Below are 22124 nucleotides of genomic sequence, written 5' to 3'. Positions count from 1 at the left end.
ATATTATTCACACGAAGATTTATTCGTATCCATTACTTTTGGCATGATAATAAATAATGGCGGCTCATTGTCACCAAAATCTTTAATTTTAATATCAAATTACCATAAAATTTAAATAATTTCTGAGTTTTCTTAAAATTGTTAACATCTTCAGCGTTTTATTTTACTAAAATATGTATTTTCATAGTGTCAAAAAAGTTTTAGTGTGCGATAGCGTTCTGTGGAATATTTCAAAAGTGGAAAGGAAATATTCAAGCAATAGAAAAATGAACTTTACTTCTGATCTAATACATGAAGTCCAGGTAGGCGTTATAAATCGTTCATGTCGCAAAATAGAAAACAAAAAACTATTAGTGTTATAAAGTAACGATAGATTGGGGCAGAGTCCAGAAAAAAACTTCACTGCATTGATTGTTTCTTTATTTTAAGATATTGATGCATATCTCATAGACCTAGATCTAATGACAAACAATTATTTTAGAATGAGGCCCTCGACAATGACATGTGCCTGCTAGTGGATGAGACTGACAAGTACCTAGGTGCAGCCACCAAGAGAGCTTGCCACCGAGTAGGGGACGACGGAAAACTGCTGCTGCACAGAGCATTCAGCGTCCTGATGTTCAACACAGCTGGAGACATACTCCTACAGCAGAGAACTAGTCAGAAAGTACCTCATTTTTATAAAAAGTATAATACAATCAGACCATGATCAGCAAGTTTATACAGAACAGTAGTGACAACTAGTGACAGAGAGGGATAGAGCTGTGGAGACTGATCGTGTCATCTCTTTTTACAGTGCTATGAGCGTCGAATCTCTTTTAACCTTTGATGCCAAGAGTCAGTTTAATTTGTTTGAATGTGAATTTGAAAATGGGATAAGGAAATCCGATAATAACGTGATAGTATCTTTTCAATACCTCAGTCTTTGCAATTCTGCTAAACATTATTTTTCATTTGGGTTGCAAATTACTTTGAAAAAGTCATCAATCTTGATTAAAAAATGAATGTTTCAGGTGACATATCCAAATTGCTACACAAATGCGTGCTGCAGTCACCCACTACTCATAAACGGGGTACAAGAGGACATTACTACCGCAGCAATACGTAGACTAAAAGTGGAACTAGGGTTATCAGAACATCAGGCACGTAAGAAATTTAATTTTAATCATTCATAGCCATTCTTCCGGGATGTGGGGTCAAGGGGAGGTTGGTAGGCAGGATCTACGCAGATACTGAATGTCAATCCTATTGAGATGTAAATTATGAAGACTTAAACTGATTGCGATAGAGTTAACTTCAGACTTTTATGTGATACCTACTGATTTTAGATGATAACTTTAGAAAATTGGTTTCAAGGCTAAGCTTAAGGTATAACTACATATTATCACAGTATAAAGTTTAGATTAAGCATGGTACTGCGGTGGTTTTAGGCCGTCAGTGTCCAGCGTATCTATCCGCCTTACCGAGGTCGGAAAAATCCATGATTATTTCTACTAAAAGATAGGTATGTCCATAATGACTTTAACGAATTAAACGACTGAAGTTATCATTAATTTGCAGTTACAACCTAAGGACTTCACTCTTCTAGCTCGGATACTCTACATGGACCCCGGCGACGGGGTATGGGGGGAGTTTGAACTAGACTATGTGTTAATTCTTCAGAAGGACGTAGATATTAAACCCAATCCCGATGAAGTAGCTGACATCCAATACGTGCCGAGAAACAAATTTGACAAGTAAGTATCTAAGCAAATTTTCCAGTGCACTACGGAGTTTAAATTCCTCATATTTCCAATAGAAGTTATTCAAGTGTGTAGTTCGATCTTTCCATTTGACCAAATATGGTTAGTTTCAACATACTCTGGCTATGATGCAGAAGATATTACTATGTACTGTAATGCAGAGCCTGGAGTAAAACTTTCTGATATTCTTTCGTTTTATACAGTTTCATCGCAAATCTAAAATATCCCGTGACACCCTGGTTCAAACTGATGTACCGGCACATGCTGCCCTACTGGTGGGACAACCTGCACAGGCTCGACGAAATCGCTGAACCACAAAAAATACGATCCTTCGTTAAAAAACTGTAATGTTATAATGTAATAGTATTCTTATTATTAAAGAAATATGTAAGTAGCTGAATTAATTTCATACTTTATAGCTATCAGGTCATTTTCGAAATAAATAATTATCTGTTTATTACCGAAGCCAGTATCAGGTGCAGCTGGATCCTTTCACTCATAAATAGGCTTCAGCAGTTCATCAGAACTGTTAGCATCTGAAGCCGAGGAGGTTACAAATCTTTTCTTGCCTCGTCGATACGACACTGAGACCCAATGCAGTGTCCGCGCTTGTCTGAACTTTCTCTTCTTGAACACTTTCTTCCTGACCGCATTCTTAGGCGGTTCCGTGTCAGTGAGGGACCTGAGCAGGTAGGCCTTACAAGTAATCTGATTGCCAACGTGAAGACCGCTTCTGTACGCTGTGTGGAGATACCTCACTGCTATCACTTGCATGATCTGATCGCAAAAATAATTGAACGATTATCCAAACTTATACGATTCTTAGTTTCAATTTACAGTAGATCTTAAATAATCAGAAAGCGTCTACCATAGCAATGATAATTAGGGCCATAACAGCATTAAACCGCCATGAAACTGACATCATTTCGTTAATGAGTTTTTCCTCGCAGCCATAATTCCATATCGTTAATTGTTTCTGAAAACAATGATTAATAAGTTTTTAGTAGTTTTATAAGTTCGAAAACTGTTTAGATACCCCTTATCACAATATTTCTGCAGTAGGTATCTACAGCACGTCTTTATGCCAGACCTTTTAGAGGAACTAGACATGATGTAGGACACCGTTCGATTATGTCATGCCAAATTAAAAGTACAAAATACTAGAGCTACGCTTCCGACCAAAAATATGTACGTTTGCTTAATTTTGGATTACAGTCAAGCAAACATTTTGGGGTCAAAGCAAAGCAAGGAACATTAAAATGATTACCGCAGGGTTGTACTTGTATATGGTTCCCGGTTGTGTGACTCCATGGTGTATACAAGGGTACAATTCTTCCATGGAACAACAACTGTACGGGACGTTGTCTGATACAAACTTGTGGTTTGAACTGTATGAAAATATATAAGTATCATCACTTTCCTAACATTACAACGGTTTACTCTAATTCTTGCTATTGCTATCATTGTTCGGGTTTTACGGTGAGACTCGAGAAACTTATATTTTCCAATGAAATTACATAATTCGGGAAACAGGCGATTCATAAAAATGAGACATAAGTAAGGTACTTATCTACAAGAAATTAGCAGTTACAGCACTATGCTTAGGTAGGTGCTGTTGCTATGACTATCCTGGTAAAAGGAAACGTTATAGCACCTATCAGGATTATTTTAGGTAAGTATCTTAACCAACCTAGGTAATTCGATTGTTTATACTAACAATGTTTTTGAGTCGATATGCTCCCCGTTCATATACCACGGGATATAAAACCACTCCTGGAAGTTGACTCGGCCGCAGCAGTGGAACCTCGTCTGTAGTCTGTCTATAGCCACTTTAGATGGGAGGTGGCTTGAGTATCTCAGCATGGCTTTAGTGATACCACCTTTGATCTTAGCTGTAATAGTTCGCACGTAGTAAATTCACTATTGAAAACAAACGTGGGTTTAGTAAGAACTTCATCAATCAGATTTTACTAGTGGGTAGGTGTGTACTTATCTACATTACATAACTTATGAAGTATGATGTAACCTCGTATAATTGTTGACTGAAGTCCGGAATAAAACATGATTGCGAGGAATATAATTATCATGATAATTAAAGCCCAAACGTAATAAAAAAGGCCGTTAGTAACGTCGTATTCTCTCTTTGGCAAACCAGCCTTGAATAGCTGATATAATCCGTAGAGCTGTAAACATTTTATATCTTTATTTCCACATAAAGATCCAAAGTATTTATGATAAACAAACTCTATAATATACCTACTTTTACACCTAAGCCAGCATGATAGGTTTCTAACTATAATAGTAGACGTAATTTCAGAAACAAAATGTAACTTTTCCGGTAAGTAATAAGTATGTAAAGGTATCAATACATAAAGAAGCTAGACAAGCATGCGGGGTTGTAAATATGGCCAGGGGCTTCATTAATTTGAACCCTCTTAGTGGCCTCTGTAAATTTATATGCAACATTTGGTACCTCTATAACAACTGCAATAACAGAACCGCAAGCAATAATAACGGGTATAGCATTGCCATCTGGCCAACACACAAGATCCAGCAATGTTCCCTCTTCACTACGTATGCCTTCCGAAGTATTTACCAACCATATCAGATAGAATATTACTACAGGCATGCAAGCCATCATCAGCATCCGTATGTTATTAAAAGAAGCCCACGTTAGATACATTTTCAGTTTTCTTAGTATTATATTCAATAATAAGATTTTAATGTGTGCCTTCAATTTGTGACAGTGACTTATTTAAATTTTATTGCTTAAAAGAATATTAGGTTCCAGAAGAGAAATAAAAAAACTTCAAGTTACAACCTTCAGCTCTGATTTTAAGGTTCAAAGCAGTTCAAATTTTAATGCAACTGGCAATGTCAGTGTACTAGTGTCAAAACTACATTATTGTCATTATAGTTGTCAAAGTGAACTGACAATGTTATCATTGATTCATTATGAAAATGTGTGAGAAATAAATTCGTAACGAATACTTGTTTTTTTATTATTATTTTGTTTATGTTTCTTTATAGTCTTGAGAATATATTTTATTAAACAGTGCTTTAAGTTACTATGAATGAACAAACTTCACGGAAACTATGGGTGATAAAATTTTGTTTAAAAGTTGTCTATCCAAAGTACAACTACTACTATTTCCTGGTTTACCTTGCGATAAGGTTTAGAATTTGGAACCAAAAGCGGAATCCTAATCGTGAAGATATGGATGCATTTGAAATTAAGACACTTCCTCCTCATATACTGAAAACATTTTTAAAAGAAAGATTAGAAGACAATTTACCTGTTCTTATAAATAAATGCATTGTTATATCTAAAGAACAATTTATCCAGCTTGGCAGCGAAAACTTATTTTATCTGGACAATGGAGTACTTTGGGTTGGTTTGAAACTAACTGCATCTGAGAGAAGAAAGTACAAAGCAAATGTCAATGAAAACAAAGAAATCAAATTTAATCTCCACTTTATGACATCAGAACTGCACAAAAAGCTATGGACTGGATCAGCTAAGAGTGATATAGATAATTTAAGAATAGTACCAATAGTAGGATCTAAGCATGTCTCTGAGAATGTAGCATTTACTAATGAAATTGAATTTTTTAATATTAATTCTTGCTTTGGATTGAATGTAGCAAAAGACATATCTGTGACATTCCATCCTGTGCCATGTTTGGACAGCGCACCCAAGATAGCAGCTGTGGCAGAAGTAAGCCTCATAGTGAATGATTATGACTTAGCAAATGATTTTATAAAAGAGGTTTTAAGCAATCACTTTGAAGTACCCAAGTTAGTGAGTACAAATGACATTATCTGCATAGACCTCACTCCTGACATGACAGCTAAATATCATTATAAGTACTTAGACTTGGTCAACTCAACAGGCAGACTATATTTCAAGTGTAAAAAGTTAAGCAGTGATGCTGAAGTGACAAATGAATCCAAGGACAAAGTAGTACATGCATTTTTTATTGTAAAAGGTGTCACACAGTTGACATTAGGAGAAAATATACACAGTTTAAAGCCAAAGGATGAATATTTCAAACCACCACTGTACAAAAACTCCAATGTTATATCTCAGCTATGTCCAACTGGGTTGAAAGAAAAATTTAATCAGATTCAAGAAACTATCTATCCATTCTTGACTGGTGAATTAGGTTTGTATTTCAACTAAACATTTTTTCATTAAACATATTATGAGAGAGCAAATACTCTGATTGAAACTATAAATATGATTATGTTATAATCAGAGATTAATTGAACCTTTTTATTACAGATGATTTGTTGTCATCAATGTCAAGTCCTATAATACCTATGTTACTTCTTACTGGGGCAACAGGATCAGGCAGATATCTTCTTGTCAAAATACTGGCAAAATACAATGGTGTGTGTGACTTTAAATATTATTCCCCTAATATTATGTAGTGAAATTTGACTGCATGCATAGTTGAGTGGTTGAGGTCATTCAGCCATTATATTAAACAAGCTCGTTTATTTCTTAAAATTGAGAATCATCTATTATTGTGTAATTATTTATTAAAGGAATGAACTGCCTGGCAATAGACTGCAATGCGCTTCAGAGTTCAACTGCCAAACAAACAGAAAGCAAGATCAACTCCACTGTGCAGAAGGCAAAGGCAGCTGCTCCTGTTATTGTGGTTTTGGATAACTTTGAGGTAATACTAGCTAACCCAACCTAGTTATGTTCTTCATAATATATGTGAAACAAAATGATGCTAGGACTGTAAAGAGCATAATTTCATGAAAAGATAATCAAAATGTGGTAGCATTTAGTTGTTAATAATTGTGAACATTCGTCCAGTATTTTTACGGTTCATTTTGGCGTAGTATCAAAATAATTTTGAAAAGCAATTTTCTGCACGCAGCCATAATGTACTCAGGATCTAAAGGAATTTCATGAATTTCTTCTTAATTTATTTCTTCTTATTCTTTTCTAGGTGTTTGCAGTTGATCCAGAAAACAATGAAGACTGCAGAGTCTTAGAATACTTTATGAATACTATCACAGATTTATACCAGAACTACACAAAGCATCCCATTGTATTCATAGCTATAACAGAGAGACAAGACTTGAAGCCAAATGTGTTGAGATTGTTCCTAGAAAAGTTTCACATACCAAGACTTAATGCTCAACAGAGGTATGAAATGTTAGAGTGGTTGGCGTCAGTCATGCAGCTCAACATAGATGGAGAAGAAATTGTGCCGACAAAGAACTTTTACCCACACGAAGACCTGGTCAGCCTAAGTAAATCTTCAAAAGACGTCTTACAAAGAGTAGCAGCGAAAACGGAGACCTTTCTGTACGGTGATATAGACACGCTTCTCCATTTTGCGATAAGAGAATCTTATCTGAAACAGCGTAATGGTTATAATCAATTGCCGCCTGATCCAAACTTGCATTTAGTTCAAGAAGAAGACTTTAATTCTGCACTAGGTAAATATGTGCTAATGGAAATATTTTAGATACCCCATTCAAAACCTGTTTGACTGATAGGAATTATTGAATATAATATGTCTTTTTAATTAACTGTTTTCAGAATCTATCAGAGGACTACAAAGTCAACATTTAGATGCTCCAAAAATTCCAAAAGTGTACTGGAAAGATATTGGCGGATTAGATATACTGAAAAAAGAACTGTTAAAGACCATAGAGTTTCCCATCAAATACCCACATTTATTCAAAAATTCAAGTCTAAAAAGATCAGGTAAGATAATATTTAAAAGGATTAAAGCTTCTTTCTGTTTCTTTTTATGATTTACTAAATAACTGTGATGTATATTTCAGGTATTCTACTCTATGGTCCACCAGGTTGTGGCAAAACGCTTGTAGCAAAAGCAGTCAGCACTGAGCTTAATGTGAGCTTCTTAAGTGTAAAAGGACCAGAACTACTTAACATGTATATTGGACAGTCAGAAGAAAATGTTAGGAAAGGTATGTATAATATGAGACTCGAGAAAGACATTTATGAGATCAAAATGGCTATCAACAAGTGCCGGTGACTGTTGCGGGTGGCCACCACAGTACGCAAAGTATTGGAATTTATGGCGCCATTTCCGAAGCATGAGATCGACATGCGGTGCCCAAAACTAAAGGCCGCACGCTTTTAAAAACGTTTCCGAAAGCTCGGTGAAACAGACTAGTCTGCGTTTAAGTTGCAAATGCTCCGATCCAAAACAATACAACTTGATAAAAAAAAGACACACCAAGATGGGTTACCTTCTTATGAAGTACGATGGCCAATGGAGTATAGATATTATTTCATAAATGTTTGTTATCCAGTTTTTGAGTCAGCGCGCGCGTCGTCGCCGTGCATCGTGTTCCTGGACGAGCTGGACGCGCTGGCCCCGCGCCGAGGTGCCGCCGGTGACTCGGGCGGCGCCAGCGACCGCGTCGTCAGCCAACTGCTCGCAGAACTAGATGGCGTTGCTAGCGGGGAAGGTAAGCACTGACAACTGTTAGAAACCAGTCTAAGGTTGCCAGCCATTGAAACGGAACAGAAAAACTAAGAAATATTTAACAAGACAAATATTTTTTTATTATAAAGATATTAGTAGTCTACAATCCTCTCCAGTGCCACCCTATTGGTAAATTCTTTAAAGTTTTTCTGCTCTGCGTCACTCTAGTTTAAGCAGTAGACAGCCATATTTTTATAATAACTATCGTGAGACTGATTCATTCGGGTCCGAAACTAGTCGGGCTACCCCGATAAATACGCGTGAGTAAACCGTTGTTACATCATTTAATAGTAGACAGCCAATTTAATAACTTGCGCGACCCAGAAATCCTTTAAAGCCGAATATCTATCTTATCCAGTTTGATTACCTCTTCTTCTTTTCATTGAACTGAACTCAATTTAAAACTCATCAGATGCAGATACAACGAGTTTTGTATTCATAATGGGTGCTACGAATCGTCCGGACTTACTAGAGCAGTCACTGCTGCGACCGGGCCGCCTGGACAAGCTCATATATGTGGGCCCCTACTGCGGGCTCGAAGAGAAGACTTGCGTACTTAAAGCACTCTGTAGAAAGTAAGTTATCTTACTGCATGCCTTAACTTTATGTCGATCGGAGTGCATGAGGGCCAAAATATACGACTGCACGAATAGCCGAGTGTTTGTCGTCATCACACCAAATTCAATGTGCGCGACGTGTCGCGGGTTCGATCTCCGCGTAGGACAAGTATTTGTGTGAATGCTTGTTCTGAGTCTGGGAGCCTTTGTTAATGTGATTTGTATGAAAAAAAAAGTTTTGCGATATGTCATACCGCCATCTATCGATATCTATCAAGAACTACAGCTACTTGGCCGAAATCCAATGCTGTAGCCCAAATTATTACAGTCACCAGTTAACTATATGTCTGTATGTGCAGTAACAAGGTTCGTGAGGAGGTGGACCTGAGCGCCGTGGCGGCGGCCCTGCCCGACAGCTGCACGGGCGCCGACCTGCTGCAGGTGGTCAGTACCGCGCGCGCCGCCGCCGTGCGCGCTCTCGTGGCCAAGCTGCACGCTGGTAAGTGCTACTGGAAAACGATACTGCATAAAAAATATCTAAAACATCATTTCCCGAAGTATTGAGATTGTTGGGCCCAGTCAGTTTTTGATATCATCCTTGTTATAATCTTGTCCAACGAAATTATTACTAATATTTACTATTTTCTTTTTCTTATAATCTCAAATTAATGCTACCACTATTTAATGCTATGTTCATAAAACCATGTGTTTCGTTCTAGGTGCAGTAAAAGAGAGTGAATTAAGCCCAGACTCTGTTATTATAGGCGCTACTGAATTACTACACGCAGTAGAATCATTTCGACCGTCTGTTACACCGGAAGAGTTGGCGTACTACGAATCACTGAAGACACAAATGTAGTTGTATTAATCTAGTCTTTCACTAAATAAATTATTGATGTTATATGTAAATAATTGTTATTAAAAATAGGCATTAAATGGACTGAGGTAAACAGGAGCTGGTTCTCTTTTTCAATAAAGGCTTAATCAAATTTATTGGTTTTATTGTGTTTCATTTTAAATTGTGTCTGCGAAAGAGAAGAAATGATCTTATAAACATTGCTCGCGGATGAAAGAAAAAGAAGACCACAGACATTTTCGACATGCTTTTAAGAGTTTACGTTAGTGCGTTAGTGAAGATGTTTCTGGTAAAATGATTTTTTAAGGTTTTATAAAACCACTAAAATCATAAATATAGTTCATTAACGTGCTTTGAGTCTTGTGGTATAATTTGACCACTTCTGTACAGCGCCTTAGGAAGGTGCCGCCAGGTGGTCGCCGGGAAGAAAAGAGTATGAGTTCACAAGACAGCATAGATAGATCTTACATGTCGGATAGATCTTACTATACCAGTTTATAGTTCAAAGGAAGGCAAGTGTTTTACATGCCCGAGTTGCGTTGTAAATTGTATAATTAAGGAAACTTAATGAAATAAGAATACCTGAACATTATATTACATTCAATTATAGTGTGTCCTAAATCTAAGTAAGGTAAATTATGCGTTGTATAATTTGTCTATGGCTTTTATTAAATTAACAAAGTTATGAACGCGTTAAAACATTCGAAACCTAGTATAATACAAATAATGTATAAAAATGGTTTACAGTAAATTAAGTTTCGTAAAGTACAAAATGACATGTACATTTTGAGATAAAATAAACACATACTTCCTACATAAATTTATGTATTCGCATGTCTTCACAACAGATTTTAGAAGGATGAAAGATGTGAAATGTAGTCATGGTTTTTTTGTAATATGACAATTCTGAACGTAAACGTCAAAACGCTTGAAATCCATAGACAGTATTCATCAACCTTCTTTCCGGTTTCAAAATGGTGAGTGAGTGCGCTGTCTCCTCAATTATTTTCGATTTTCATCAATTATTTCGTGATTAATTGATAAAATCATTTGTTGTAAATTAAAATATATCGTTATAAATTTCATAAAATAATTTACGGACATGCTTAGTGATCAAAAGCATATAGAAACTTTAGCAATTAGTATGATACCTCGTGGCGAAGCTTGTTTTCAACAATGGTTAATAATTTCAGCCGCCCAAGAAGGACACGAAGGCTTCGGCCAAGCAGCCCCAGAAAACACAGAAGAAGAAGGAAGGATCCGGTGGCGGTAAAGCCAAGAAGAAGGTAAACATTTAGTTGTTACAAAAGTGAGGTTATGTGTGCGTGTGTAAATCGAATATATAAAGAATCATAACTTATACAAGGTATTGCTGCACGCGGGATTTAGCAGTAAAATAACAGAAGTCACACAATAGCAAGCCTTTTTAAATTGATGTGCTTTTTGACTTTGCCATATGATTATCATTTCCGCTTGAATTCTGTGAGAGTAAAACTGATATATTGAGGCTGATGGCATCTATTAGCAGTTTTTGATTCAAAGTAAACTTGTGGATATTTCTTGATATTTTTTTTTGACTTTGCAGAAGTGGTCCAAAGGAAAAGTTCGTGACAAGCTTAACAATCAGGTGTTGTTCGACAAGCCCACATATGAGAAACTGTACAAGGAAGTGCCCCAGTACAAGCTGATCACACCCGCCGTCGTCTCTGAGAGGCTGAAGGTCAGGGGATCCCTCGCCAGGAGAGCACTCATTGAGCTCAGGGAGAAGGGTAAGTTGTTCAATATTTCTAATGATTTGTTGTTCAGGAGTCAGGTTACTTGTGAAATTAACAGCTGAAGGTTGAACTTGTTATAGTTGTTTGGTTATGTTATTGATCAATCTTTATTATGTGTATTTGTATGTTATGAAAATAAGATAATACTGCTGCTTGATTAGCTTATTAGTTCTTGTACATCTTAATAATTATTGATGATTTGTTTCAAACAGGATTTGAGGCCTCCATTTATTTATTTTTATTTATAATTTCCCTTTAGGCCATAGTTGCATTTACTGTCTCAAGTCATCTTTAATCTGTATATAATTATAGCAAATTACAAGTCATTGAAATTCTTTTGTTTTTAAAATGTGATAATTGAGCAAATGTTATACTTTGATATGATGATTCTTTCTTCTGGATTAACCATGACAGTTACAAACTGATATATTGAGTCTGAACCAAAACACTAAATAATTATTCTAGCTGTTGTTACATCACAGTGTACCTAATGAAGAATGTTTATTTCAGGTTTAATCAAACAAGTAGTCCAGCACCACGGACAGGTCATCTACACTAGGGCTACCAAGGGTGATGACCCCGTCGCATAAGATTATGTATAAGTAAAAAATAAAAAAATCCATAAAATCATAGTTTTTACTTTAAACTCCTTGTTTTACATTTGCAATTCACATCACTCATCAATTTTAGTTTCACTTTGCAACTTATACACTTAAGATTTTTAATAATTGACTTTATGTAAAGACAGCTCAGACAAATAGACTAATCCTTATCGGACTGAAATTTTGTGCTTTTCGTCGAGGTCAGCGACTGCAAATCTAGCAGATGGATACACATCTCGCACCTTTTCTTTGAAATTCGTAGCATGATCCTCATTTGTTGTTTCCACCACCACATTAGCCTAGTAAAGTAAAAATAAATCTGTGTAACTAAAAATACCAAAATACACATCCAAACTAAGTAAGCTTTGGTGAAACAGTTTATACCTAAAATGTGTAATGGAATAACTGCCAAGGCTACAGGTCTACTACAATTACTACTAGTTAGCTGTCATTTCTAGATATTCCAATAAAAAAGGGAATAGGTTACCCATGTGGTAGTAACATCGCTGTGCACCCACATCTGTTCGGTGACGAGGCTCTTGAGCACGGCGTTCTGGTCTGATATGACCTTGGCAAGGTGCTCCAACCCACTTCGGTGGTCGGGCACGGCCACGGCGAAACGCATGAGCCGCCCGCTCGAGCCCAGCCCGCGCTGGATCGTGCGCGACAGCCGGCCCGAGTCGATGTTGCCGCCGCTTACTATGCACACCGCTCTGCACAATTCATGATGTATTAAGTGATAAATTAATACGGGTTTTGACGCGTTTTTTTATTGTAAGCCAACATTTTAGCAGTTATGCATTTGCAGCTGTCATTTTTTAGAAGATACATCTCGACCGACCATGCTCGACCGATTTTGATAAAATTTTGTGTGCGTAATGTAAAGGAAGAAGCACTGATGCCCTTTTTTCGGATGGGAAATTATCATATTTCAATTACTCCTCCCGTCTTGGGTTGAGCGGAAGGGAGTATCAGACTCCTGACCAAAACACAACCATGATCTTTCCTTTACTCTTCCTGTACCGGAGCCACGGTAACCCTTTCTGACAACCCCGCCGCGCCGGAGACAAATAGTTGTAGAAACATTTGTAGGCAATAAATAATACCGTTTTCCCCGGAGCTCTGGCGCGAGGCCTTGCATGACAGCCGCGATGGCGCACACGCCGGCGCCGTCCGCCACCAGCCGCTCGCGCTCCAACATCGATATCATGGCTCGCGCTATGTACACTTCGTCGACTAACAACTGAAATTTAGGATTGGAACAGTCATCATTATTTTTTTAACAAAGGTTTATGGCCAAGTAAACCGAATTTTATCTCATGATTAAGAACGTGAGTGAATAGACGAGAGTAAACCGTTTTCTTTTAATTATGATTCCACCCCACGAAAGTTATTATATAACTTGCATTGTGTTAAGTAGGATAAATAGGCACATATAAATAAGAGCACTCGAACCCTTTTAGCGCCTGGACCACAAGTATGAGCAAAAATTCTAATACAGACCAAATATACTAGGAATTTCATAGTACACTCACCATCCTATCTAGTCTTCCCTTGAGTGTGGCAAAGGCATTAACCCCCACAATAGAGGTGTTAAGTCCTTCGCTCAGGTTCGGGACAACGTTCACCGGTACTGGGTACCCTGCCTGCAGCGCTTTCATCATTTTTGGCACCTTCGAGCACTCCGCCCCCTAAAATTATTCCTCCATTTTTAATATATCTATTTAAGGTGGCAGGAACTATTCGACTTCAAGTAGATATTGTGCTTCCTTTTAGTTCGTCGATGAAATTTGAAAACATCGGCCCCCACAGCCTAATGTCTGAATCGTCGGTGATATAAGGTTTTCTTACATATATGAAACATGCATGCAGTGGTGGTAAAGGTAGCCATAGTTCGAGGAGAGATGCCACTCAGCCTCAACGGCAAATACTTTCGTTATACTGACCGACTTGACCAGCAAGTTATAGCTTACATAAACTAGACAGGAGCACTTAAGTTTCTTGCAGGCGATGAGAACGCTCGCCAGCAACCCGCCGGAGCCCACCGGGACTATCACCGCGTCCGCTTCGGGCAGCTGCGTGATGATCTCCAACCCCAACGTGCCCAGGCCGGCCATCACCAAAGGATCGTCAGACCTGAAAATATGCTATGATATAGCAGCTTGAGAAACGAATTCAAATCTGTCTTCCTTCTACATACAAGCAGGATAGAAATGAGGCTTAAATAAGGAGCAGTAAGAAATGTAATCCTTGTGTCGCGGCGGCTTTCACAAACATACACACCGCGTAGTGACCTCAACTACTCGGCTATCTGTGCGAAGGAAGTATCCTAGTTTGAAAGATTAGGTGACTACTTACTCCATGTATATTTGCCGGCTGTCTCTGTGCACTTTCTTGGCGTATGTGATCGCGTCGTCGAGCGAGTCCCCGCATAGCACGACATCGGCGCCGAGCTCGGAGCAGCGCTGCGCGTGCGCCGGCGGAGTGCGCTCTGGTAACACCACCGTCACCTGCGATTGTGTAGACAAAAAGCGGTCTTCAAAGCATTTTGCAAACTGAGAACATATTTCAGACAAACATTATGGCAGTCAGGATATGGTTTACACAAGCATGGATAAGCCGCTAAGTGCGAAATGGCGTTGATGATTATCCAATTTGAAAGAACAACAATTTATGCAACCTGTTAGGCTACCTAGGTTTAGCTGGGTGTAGCCTGTTAGTATTACAAATAGGTACTTACCGGGACGCCTAGAGTACTGCCCTGGTAGGCAGCGCCTAGCGCCATGTTCCCATGAGAGGGCACAATAATGCCGCGCTCACTGCCCGCCACTCCGTACGCCAACATTGCGTTACGGATGCCTCGCTCCGCGCAACTGAAAGAAATGGGACAATTTATTATGCAAACCTTGGAGGCGTACTGCCACATATTAACGTTATATTAATGCGGTTGTAAAAGTGTGCCAGCGCACTACTCTTCGTATGGCGGTGTCTCTCTTCTAAAAGAAAGAAAAAAGAAGAAAATAACTTTTATTACGTGCTTGTGACCCAGAAATACATAAGGACGAATTGTACAAAATTGAGACATTAAGGTAAGAATATGCGTCGCAAACACGCAATAAAAGTTGCGACAGGGGTTGTGACTTGTGGCAGGCCCTCTGGTGTGATATGACTAGTGATATAACTATTTTTACCTTCCACTGTATTGCAAGTTTTCACATTTCAAATAAATGTTGTAGTCCATGTATTTGCTGATCTTTGCTTCCTGAAAATGTAATTGTCATTTTAAATCTTTTCTGAGGAACGAATAGATACTTAAACGCAAACAATTCAAATTAACTGTAGATAACTCACGCAAAGTGGTGTGTGAATGATACCACCTTCTATTCTCTCCGCAGCCTGTTTGATTTCATTAAATGACAACACATGCGGACGGTCATCTTTAATTAACGTTTCATCCTACAAATAAATAGCAATCCATGTTGGTGAAAATAATTAAATTATTGAGAACACGACATATTATATGGCGTAGGAAATTATTGTGAGGGTATGTTCTTTTATCAATCCTCGTATCTTTAATTTTCATTAACAACGAACTCACCATTATAAATGTTTTCTTAACGATAAATGAAGGCAAGAATTTAGAATTTAGCAAAATATTCCAATTATTTTGATATTTCTCACATTTTATATACCTAGAACCTTTTTAGGTTGATAAATGTAATGTCATAATGGATTGGCAAAAGGCAACAGAAGACAAAAGTTCGCGGATCACGAAAGAGGATGGGTTACAATCGAACTTGGATAAAATGCTGGCATCGAGACCGTGAACCTAGGTTTTGTACGTAATTAGATAAATTCTAAGGACCAATACTAACAGCTGATTATAGAATAGGTATTACTGCTTTGTGGAAGAGGCATTGCTCGATACAGTGCGCTATTAAGCTCGCACTACTGTAACCGTGTAACTTTAACAGTTGGCATCAACCCCCTGATATACCAAGGTAGGAGAGTGTTCTGTGCATCATCAACAAAAGGTCGGGTGCAGCGTTGTAATAAACAACTTAGCGCTTGGGTACACAAATGCAATATGAGTTAAGTAGATAATATCTACTTGTATATACAATATGAGTATCTACATAACGAAAGTCGTTTACTTCGAAGAATGAGTAGGAATATGAGTAATATGTGGATTGGATATAGAAATAAGTACACTGGGGTATTGTAGGAATAATTTATTGTAATATTTTAATGAAAAGTGATGGCGTGTAGGTAACATTTACAGACGGGTACGAAACCAACGGAAGTATCAGATCAGCTATAACATAATAAAGTGCGAGTGAGGGTAGTCCTTGAGTAATTTCTTTCTAAATCCCTTGGCGTGATGTATGTCGCTTGTTTCAATCAGCATATTTACCTGAAAGCGTTTAGATATTAAATAAAAGTTGGCCGAGATTAGGTAGCGGATTTACGTTAAAGAATCATGACTGTGCCATTTTCTTACGAAACGTAACGTTGAACAATTTATTTGAAATCAACAAAACCGATGCGTTTGGCACTTTTTGGTTAATATAGGGAGGTCATAAGTTTGGTTACAGAAACTGTAAAGATATCTCTTCTCATCACGCCCGTTCGGGTACGAAGCTCTTGACGTCGGCGCCGTTGTCCGTGACCTTCGCCAGCAGCTTGGCCATGGCGCCCGCACGTCGGGCAGCGCCACGCTGAACTTGACGAGGCGGCCCTCCGCCGCCATGCCGCGGTCGATCACCCGTGACATGCGACTGCTGTTGATGTTGCCGCCAGATAATACGCACACCGATGCTGAAACGATGGAAGCATGCCAAGTATATGGATAAATATTTTGATATCGAAATATGATATTGGAAAAAAGGCGACGCTTTACACCTTGTAGGCCAACCGTAAACTAGATAATACTTTAAAGAGTGGTGGTAGCCCCACAGTCAACTATCGTGCTCTGACTAGAGCTAGTTAAGGCCTGAACGCAGTAGCAAACTGCGGTCTTCATATATGCCAACGTACTTTTTACCGCGTAGCTCCGGAACCTTCCCAGCCATCACCGCAGCGACAGGACAGGCAGCGGCACCTTCCACCACCATCTTTTCTCGTTCCAGAATGTTGATCATGGCTCGCGATATCCACACTTCATCGACTGTTATCTATTAGTAAATTGTTTAACATGAGTGGAAGTGGTAAGTTGATACATTTTTAAGACAACAGTGAGATGTTAAAAGGCAAACCATTCTGTCCAAGTATCCTCTTACAATGTTGAAAGCGTTATTACTGGCTATGATGGTACTGAGACTGTCAGCGATGGTCGGGTTTAGTTGTATCATAACTGGCTTCTTTTCTTGGAGCGCTTTAGTCATTGTAGGAGCCGCCGAACATTCAACGCCCTGGCAAAAACGTGAAATCAAGCAAATAAGAGATCGATAAAAAGTGGATGGTAATGGGTGGTATAAAACCGCAGTATTTATTTTCTATGTAAATTGCACTTACGTAAATTAAACAATTAGGCTTTAGACTCTTGACAGCCAGTACGAGGCTGGCCACAAGGCCGCCACTGCCGACCGGACATAATATAGCATCCATCTTGTCCATCTGAGTAAGTAATTCCAACCCTAGAGTGCCGTAGCCCGCAATCAGGTCCAAGCGGTCAACCTACACAATTCATTCATAAATAAACTTATAAAAGTGACTCAAATGTAACTCATTTAAAAAATGCACCCAAGAAATTTAATTGTAGGGGGGAATACCACGAAATATTACCCGTGAACATAATTGGAACCAATTTCGTCACAGTAAGTGAGTGCATGCAGGCTGGCGTCGTTCAGATCATTGCCGTGAACTTTCACAATCGCGAAGTTCTCCTTGTACGTGTGTTTGTCGACCAGAGGACAATCCTTCGGTACTATCACGTTGATAGGCACTGACTGCTTGAATCCGTAGTATGTCATCGCGCTAAGGTAGTTTCTACCACCCGAGACGGTGCAACCTTTGCTTTTGTCTGAGGGCGACATGCTGGACAGTATATTACAAGCTCCACGTGCTTTGAAACTGTAATAGTTAAATTATAGTAAGTCTTTTCTTTTCTATAAAGCTAGGAGTAAATAATAACATGTAATAAATCAATTTACGTACCTTCCTGTGTTCTGTAAATTCTCGCATTTCAAGAAAACATTACAAAAGTTTTTTCCTACATATTTAGCTTCCTAAAAAAATATTAATTATTAAAATATGATCTATGTCTTCACAGACAATCGCGGAAGCACTTTCTAGTACTTACGATTACTGGTGTAAATACGACGTCGCTCTTGATCCTATTATGAGCATCCTGTATGTCCTGCAGCTTTAGCTTGATTTTGCTTATATTTTCCGCTTTAGGTTTCTTTTCAACTTCCTAGATATCAATGAAGGAGTAAGGGTGATTTCGAAATTAATACTTGGATATTTGGGAATTTAGCAATCTATATGATAAGTGGAAAAGGTAGATAGGAAAGGCTTATGTATGTGATAATTATGTTTCTACAATTTAAACTAACGGTGCTCTGAGTGGCTTATACCGTCCGATCATACCTCAGGTACTTCGTATTGTTTGGGGAAACTGTCGCCGAGGATGTTCCACGTTGGTTCTATTTCATTTACTTGAGCCATTTTTCAAGGACGACCGTCTAAAATTGTTGCAGAAAAATAAAATAAAATTCAATGTTCTTTTTTTATATTTTCTATCTTCATTTAATTTACAGTGCACAGAAATTTTTGCAATTTTGCATTTTGTTGATGATGGGTGTATTTTTCCTGTTCTTGATAAACTTAAAACATACGTCTTTTCTGCCAAAAGCGTTTACGAAACTCATTAGTGTTTTTTAGCATAGATTTTCTAACTTGTTGATAGAGTACCTATGTATTGAATATTTAATAAATACCTATTTTATATGGTTTTCGTTAGAAGACTAATTGTATACATTTTATGATCTGCCTGTGAGAATTGAACTACTGTATTGTATTTAAACCATTTTTTAATGTTAATAAACTTATTAGAAAGTCTATAACTTAGATGATTTAGAAAGAGAAGAGCCCCGAAGTGTTGTTGTTGTTGGTAACTACGCCATCTACAAAACTAAAAAGTTAAAAACTAATAATAAAAATCGTACACAAAAATATGAAATCCTATCTAGTAAGATGTAAATTAGAATATTTTCTTTAATTTGGCTCATTACGACACCACTAATAAACTTATTTTGACGCGCGAATGCGAAATAAGTTTCAGTCTGCGTGGACCCTATTAAATAGCAGGAAACATGAAAATCGTTAACCTACGTTTTACGACCTTCGAAGTAAATTGATAATTCTATACTTGTTTCAGACCATGTTCAAACCAAGCTTATGGTAAGCAGCCGAATAAGAGCCGGTTTATCTTGATTGGCAGTAAAAACTAAAAAATGAATAATAAGTAACAAAAGTTTGTCTCTAGTCATAAAATTTAACAAACCAATGATTTATTATTTGAAAACGTACTGGATGTTTCAAGATACACTTGACAAGATGTTTGGTTTGAACAACTTACATTCACTCAAAAGAGGTTAAATATAATTGCCTTCTTGAACATTATGATGCAAGTGTCAATTCCTTGCACTAATGCAGTTGCTTAATGACAGTCAATGTTCTAACACGTGGCACAGGAAATCACAGCAGATATTTAGTATCAATAACCAGACATCATGAATAGGTATCTACGTGCCTCATCAGTAAGTCACTAAGAAATTTTAAATGAAACATAGATTATATTAATACCATCTTTATTATAACTAAACATAATCTAATTAATAGCTAATGCATCATTTTGAGCTTCCTGTGCTAACTGTACTTGTAAGTTTAGAAGCTTATTCTTCAACACCACTATACCCATGAGGACAATATTCTCTGGTTTGAGTGCTCCGGACGACTCCACATTGTAAAAGAATTTGTTTGGTTTAGCTTCCCAATTGAACTCTGCTTCAAACTGGTCTTCATCCAGCTCGGTGTGCTCACTCTTAGGCCACTCGTCAGGTTTAGGGTATAATGTGTGTCTCATTATGTTATCAGGGTCATATTCAAAGGACACGCCTGCTGTGGGGTTCCATTTAGCATGTTCCTTGCCAAATCCTTTTTTTGCATATGCTCTCAACTTCAACTCTTGTCCTTTACGCAGCTTTATAATTAAAATCTCATCAGTTTCACCGTAGTCTGCCTGGTCTTCGTCCCGGTGTCGTGACGTCACTGGCACCACTCGTGGGTCGCTCGACTTCAGGTCTGCTGTGGTCACGTGCCTTGTTTGGTCGCCTGTGCACTTCACGTCCAGTGTGAACTCAACGCTGCATTCTGAACAGAAGTCGGCGCACATACAATCTCTTGAGTAACGAATTTTGTCCACCACATCGTCTGATATGAGCGGAATTAGACCAATGCGATGCGCGAGGAACTCGTCACTAAGTACTGTCGAATTTGCTTCTAATTGCACCCAATCGATTGCCATTGTCGGCGTTTCGGCTATAAACACTCTCCGCATACTATTAGCGACGCTAAGTTCGGTGTCTTCAACAATAAATTTAACATTATCATCTGTTAATTCTGTAATGTGTACAGAAGGTTGATTAGCGTAAGGCATCTTCCTTTAATATACCAATAATATGAAACTGTAAAATTAATTCCTGTAAGCTTACGTTTATATCTTTATTCGAAGTTGTTGTTACAACAATCGTAAAATAACCTCACAACGCTATTCGCTGACACTTTTGACAGTGACATAAAAATATTGCCAGATCGCAACGCGTTTAGTTCCTTGCTTTGAAGCGTACACGTTTATTACGCGTAGCATAATATTAACCAGCGAAGCACGTGAAAGAGCTTAAGTTAAGGTTTTGGCCAAGTATGTATGATTCACAAAATGAAATGGAAGATTTTTAAATCATAACCTGTAAGTGTGTAAGTAAATACCTAAACAGTTATGTGCACTGCGTAAAATAATTTCGACACTAATTAACATTATAAAAACATAATAATGTTATCAATACATAATCTTGCAAAACTTTAAATAAACTAAAGATAACCGAATCATTACTTAGTTGGGCCCACTGATTTGCAGTCGCTCATTTGCTTCAACTGGTTCCAATAAATAACAGATATCTAAATGGAACGTTACAAGCTCGGACCCGCAGTGAGTATCTACTTTTCTACTGATATGTGCCCACCTACTGGCCTAATACGTCGATAGACAAGGCTTATTCCATCATGACTACAATATCACCTTTAACCTTCATCATATAATAATTAGCGCTTTTATTCTGTGATAACGGCGCAAAACACTCATTCCTCTGAGAGAAACCAGGGTGGATCGAGGCCTAGCGTCGGATTAGATTTAGTTATGTTTTAGTATTTATATCGTAAAAATATAATCATGGTGTTCCAGACGATCGAGTATGATCCTATGTGTGATAAAGAAAAACCACAGAGAATTTCATTTGAAGATGTTTCGGCAGCTGCTTTTAGGATTCAAAGTGAGATAGTGAAAACGCCTTGCGTGGTAAGTTCTTTTTCTACCTGTAAAGGTGTGTTTGTGTAGAGTATTTCCATGTTGGATAAAATTAATTTAACTCATTTTCAGAAATCTCACATGTCTACGACTTTTGGAATGGAAATTTATCTCAAGAATGATTTCCTGCAACATACTGGCAGGTCGGTAAACATACATTAATAAGCGTTTCTCGTGCTTCACTTTCAAAACTGACCTGAAACTTATATTGCAGTTTCAAAGAGCGTGGTGCACGAAATGCTCTTCTGCTTTTAAATAAGGAGACCAAAGCTCGCGGTGTGATTTCTGCTTCTCTGGGAATCACTCGCAGGCGCTGAGTTTCCATGCCAACAACCTCAACATCCCTGCAACCGTGGTGATGCCCAACGTAGCTCCGATTATGAAAATCCAAAAGTGTCGCTCTTATGGAGCCAATGTCATCATACACGGCCATGACATGAAAGAGGCCTAAGTACCACGCCATGAGCCTGGCTAAGGAGCGCCGGTCTCACCTACATAAATGGGTAAGCATCATTCATTTA

The 22124-nt window shown here is 38.1% G+C and overlaps 5 protein-coding genes and 2 pseudogenes across 6 annotated transcripts; 4 read left to right on the top strand and 3 right to left on the bottom strand.

Moving 5' to 3' along the window:
* The first annotated feature begins 266 nt into the window (after positions 1–266).
* LOC113506746 (isopentenyl-diphosphate Delta-isomerase 1-like) lies at positions 267–2090 on the top strand. The gene is made up of 4 exons (XM_026889577.1): positions 267–302; positions 482–667; positions 1561–1736; positions 1946–2090. Exons 1-4 carry the CDS (start codon positions 267–269, stop codon positions 2088–2090), a joined length of 543 nt encoding a protein of 180 aa, XP_026745378.1.
* A 124-nt stretch (positions 2091–2214) lies between these two features.
* LOC113506753 (RDS/peripherin-like protein xRDS35) lies at positions 2215–4431 on the bottom strand. The gene is made up of 6 exons (XM_026889585.1): positions 4216–4431; positions 3769–3925; positions 3460–3634; positions 3010–3130; positions 2611–2718; positions 2215–2519 (listed from the first exon to the last, which is right to left on the bottom strand). Exons 1-6 carry the CDS (start codon positions 4423–4425, stop codon positions 2235–2237), a joined length of 1056 nt encoding a protein of 351 aa, XP_026745386.1. The 5' UTR covers positions 4426–4431; the 3' UTR covers positions 2215–2234.
* A 274-nt stretch (positions 4432–4705) lies between these two features.
* Positions 4706–9777, top strand: LOC113506747 (peroxisome assembly factor 2-like). Its single transcript, XM_026889578.1, has 10 exons — positions 4706–5908; positions 6028–6135; positions 6294–6427; positions 6710–7205; positions 7309–7476; positions 7557–7703; positions 8052–8210; positions 8640–8802; positions 9144–9283; positions 9504–9777. The coding sequence occupies exons 1-10, from the start codon at positions 4813–4815 to the stop codon at positions 9641–9643; spliced, it is 2751 nt and encodes a 916-aa protein (XP_026745379.1). The 5' UTR covers positions 4706–4812; the 3' UTR covers positions 9644–9777.
* A 793-nt stretch (positions 9778–10570) lies between these two features.
* On the top strand, positions 10571–12042 carry LOC113506748 (40S ribosomal protein S25). The gene is made up of 4 exons (XM_026889579.1): positions 10571–10617; positions 10834–10926; positions 11226–11409; positions 11926–12042. Exons 1-4 carry the CDS (start codon positions 10615–10617, stop codon positions 12003–12005), a joined length of 360 nt encoding a protein of 119 aa, XP_026745380.1. The 5' UTR covers positions 10571–10614; the 3' UTR covers positions 12006–12042.
* A 35-nt stretch (positions 12043–12077) lies between these two features.
* Positions 12078–18724, bottom strand: LOC113506749 (annotated as a pseudogene).
* Positions 18725–19678: 954 nt separating this feature from the next.
* LOC113506752 (putative threonine dehydratase) lies at positions 19679–21996 on the top strand. Of its 2 annotated transcripts, none has more exons than XM_026889583.1 (4): positions 19679–19780; positions 21481–21594; positions 21676–21746; positions 21818–21996. In XM_026889583.1, exons 1-4 carry the CDS (start codon positions 19754–19756, stop codon positions 21918–21920), a joined length of 315 nt encoding a protein of 104 aa, XP_026745384.1. In that variant the 5' UTR covers positions 19679–19753; the 3' UTR covers positions 21921–21996. The 2 variants fall into 2 exon arrangements, with proteins under 2 accessions (XP_026745384.1, XP_026745385.1); XM_026889584.1 differs by lacking the exon at positions 19679–19780 and adding an exon at positions 21114–21228.
* On the bottom strand, positions 19815–20682 carry LOC113506751 (annotated as a pseudogene).
* Positions 21997–22124: the final 128 nt, after the last annotated feature.

Source organism: Trichoplusia ni (assembly GCF_003590095.1).
Source record: "Trichoplusia ni isolate ovarian cell line Hi5 chromosome 23 unlocalized genomic scaffold, tn1 tig00003926_group22, whole genome shotgun sequence".
In the NCBI taxonomy this organism is placed as follows: Eukaryota; Metazoa; Arthropoda; class Insecta; order Lepidoptera; family Noctuidae; genus Trichoplusia; species Trichoplusia ni.
Note: the sequence above shows the minus strand (reverse complement) of the source record. Positions and strands in the feature narration are given on the sequence as shown.

Coding starts and splice junctions, on each gene's coding strand:
- LOC113506746 (XM_026889577.1), top strand. CDS start 267: ATGAACTTTACTTCTGATCTAATACATGAAGTCCAG. Junction 303..481: donor ATCTAATACATGAAGTCCAG/GTAGGCGTTATA, acceptor CAATTATTTTAG/AATGAGGCCCTCGACAATGA. Junction 668..1,560: donor AGCAGAGAACTAGTCAGAAA/GTACCTCATTTT, acceptor ATTAATTTGCAG/TTACAACCTAAGGACTTCAC.
- LOC113506753 (XM_026889585.1), bottom strand. CDS start 4,425: ATGTATCTAACGTGGGCTTCTTTTAATAACATACGGATGCTGATGATG. Junction 3,131..3,459: donor CATATCGACTCAAAAACATT/GTTAGTATAAAC, acceptor ATTTTCATACAG/TTCAAACCACAAGTTTGTAT. Junction 2,719..3,009: donor TATACAAGTACAACCCTGCG/GTAATCATTTTA, acceptor CATTGTTTTCAG/AAACAATTAACGATATGGAA.
- LOC113506747 (XM_026889578.1), top strand. CDS start 4,813: ATGAATGAACAAACTTCACGGAAACTATGGGTGATAAAATTTTGTTTA. Junction 8,803..9,143: donor CTTAAAGCACTCTGTAGAAA/GTAAGTTATCTT, acceptor CTGTATGTGCAG/TAACAAGGTTCGTGAGGAGG. Junction 9,284..9,503: donor CGTGGCCAAGCTGCACGCTG/GTAAGTGCTACT, acceptor GTTTCGTTCTAG/GTGCAGTAAAAGAGAGTGAA.
- LOC113506748 (XM_026889579.1), top strand. Junction 10,927..11,225: donor GCGGTAAAGCCAAGAAGAAG/GTAAACATTTAG, acceptor TTGACTTTGCAG/AAGTGGTCCAAAGGAAAAGT. Junction 11,410..11,925: donor CATTGAGCTCAGGGAGAAGG/GTAAGTTGTTCA, acceptor TGTTTATTTCAG/GTTTAATCAAACAAGTAGTC.
- LOC113506752 (XM_026889583.1), top strand. CDS start 19,754: ATGAATAGGTATCTACGTGCCTCATCA. Junction 19,781..21,480: donor GGTATCTACGTGCCTCATCA/GTAAGTCACTAA, acceptor ATGGTGTTCCAG/ACGATCGAGTATGATCCTAT. Junction 21,595..21,675: donor TAGTGAAAACGCCTTGCGTG/GTAAGTTCTTTT, acceptor ACTCATTTTCAG/AAATCTCACATGTCTACGAC.